Source organism: Hipposideros armiger, unplaced genomic scaffold (assembly GCF_001890085.2).
Source record: "Hipposideros armiger isolate ML-2016 unplaced genomic scaffold, ASM189008v1 scaffold_2203, whole genome shotgun sequence".
Taxonomy (NCBI): Eukaryota; Metazoa; Chordata; class Mammalia; order Chiroptera; family Hipposideridae; genus Hipposideros; species Hipposideros armiger.
This window is the reverse complement of record NW_017733550.1, coordinates 16,236-17,903: the sequence shown is the minus strand read 5'-3', so window position 1 is coordinate 17,903 and position 1,668 is coordinate 16,236. Positions and strand designations below refer to the sequence as shown.

The 1,668-nt window shown below is 50.0% G+C and overlaps 1 gene segment (V, D, J or C); it reads right to left on the bottom strand.

Moving 5' to 3' along the window:
- Window positions 1-689: 689 nt before the first annotated feature.
- LOC109378595 (immunoglobulin heavy variable 1-46-like) lies at window positions 690-1,339 on the bottom strand. The segment is given in 2 exon segments: window positions 690-1,171; window positions 1,256-1,339. Coding segments are annotated over 2 exon segments (363 nt in total).
- Window positions 1,340-1,668: the final 329 nt, after the last annotated feature.

The window sequence follows — 1,668 nt, the reverse complement described above, 5'->3', positions numbered from 1 at the left end:
ATTGTGACAACTTCTGAAGCTCTGACTGAGAAACATACTGCTTTATACCTTAAAAAATTTAAATTCCCCTTCTGATAGATATATCACAATAATTCTATTTTATACTCTAAAGGCAATTTTAGTCACACTCCTGGTCTTTTAGTAAAGGTCAAAGTACACACCCTGTAAATCTTAAGATCCTGCTTAGACAATAGTTTTTAGAATAAATGTTGGGTGGTCATGGTAACCATCCTTTGGGCGATTATGTAGAGGCTCAGGCCTTGGTAGTCATTGTAGGTGGAGGGACATGGACACAGTTAAGATAAGTTTGTCTTTAACATAGAAAAGGTCTAGCTGTACCCTGGAGCATAAGAATTATGAGGAAGTAAAACCCTGATACTAATGGAACAATGGTTAAACTGCCCAGTCTAAAAAGGGGCATGCTGTGAAATTAAGTGAGACACTTCTTCTTGAAAAAGCGCCCCTGTGTCTCCGTGCGTTTTTTCCTTTTTGCCCCCCTCCGATGCCGTCTCCACCTGAGGGAACCCCTGGACCTGTGGGAGCTGGTCTCCCGCATCTGGCAGCTTCTAAGGATTCAGTTCAGGGAAGTAATGTTCCAATTCACCATCATGGTGATATTTACACCATGAAAAGAGGAGAACACTACAGAATGTTTTTTTTATTTTTCTCCTTCTGGGACTTGGTTTGCCAGCACAAAACTGAAAATATTTCATAGACAATTAATGAAAGCAGTTCCTTCGTCTCTCTATATCCATAACCCTAAGTCAAAGAAAGGCTGTGCCCAGCTGCCCCTCTTCAGCCCCTCACAGCTGTCCTCTCCCTCAGGGTTTCTGACACTCTCAGGATGTGGCTCATCACACTGAGTGTCTCGCACAGTAATACACGGCCGTGTCCTCAGGTCTCAGGCTGCTCAGCTCCATGTAGGCTGTGCTGGTGGATGTGTCCCTGGTCATGGTGACTCTGCCCTGGAACTTCTGTGCATAGTTTGTGGCACCACTGAGAGGGTTGATCGCCCCTATCCACTCGAGCCCTTGTCCCGGGGCCTGTCGCACCCAGTTCACCCAGTAGCCAGTGAAGGTGTATCCGGAAGCCTTGCAGGACACCTTCACTGAGGCCCCAGGCTTCCTAACCTCAGCCCCAGGCTGCACCAGCTGGACCTCAGAGTGGACACCTGTGGGGACGAGACAGGAGTGGGTGGAAACCCCCGTGACTGACCCAGGTCCCCTCATCAGCCCTGGACTGGGGAGCCCCTTACCTGTAGCCACTGCCACCAGGAAGAGGACTCTCCAGCTCCAGTCCATAGTGAGAGCTGTGCTGTCAGGACGTCTGTAGGGGAGCGTGTGGCTGTGGGGTGATGCTCTCAGGGCACAGACATGTCACCATTTAACCCCGCCCACCTCTGCTCATTTGCATATTATGAGCAGAGGGTTTCATAGCTGAAGACTTGGCCCACCTGAGAGAAGCTGGATGACACAGGGACCGTGCTCAGTGGGCGTCTGAGAGTCCACGTCCTAATCCTTGTTGGAGGATATGTGTCCCCTGCCAGGTCCCTGAATCTGTGCAGAGAGAGCCCCTCCCACTGAGGCTAAGCCTCCCCATTACGTGCTCCTCATTGTAAACCCTGCTTTGACATGGGGATCACCTGAGCCTGTTCTGGGCTTTGACCTG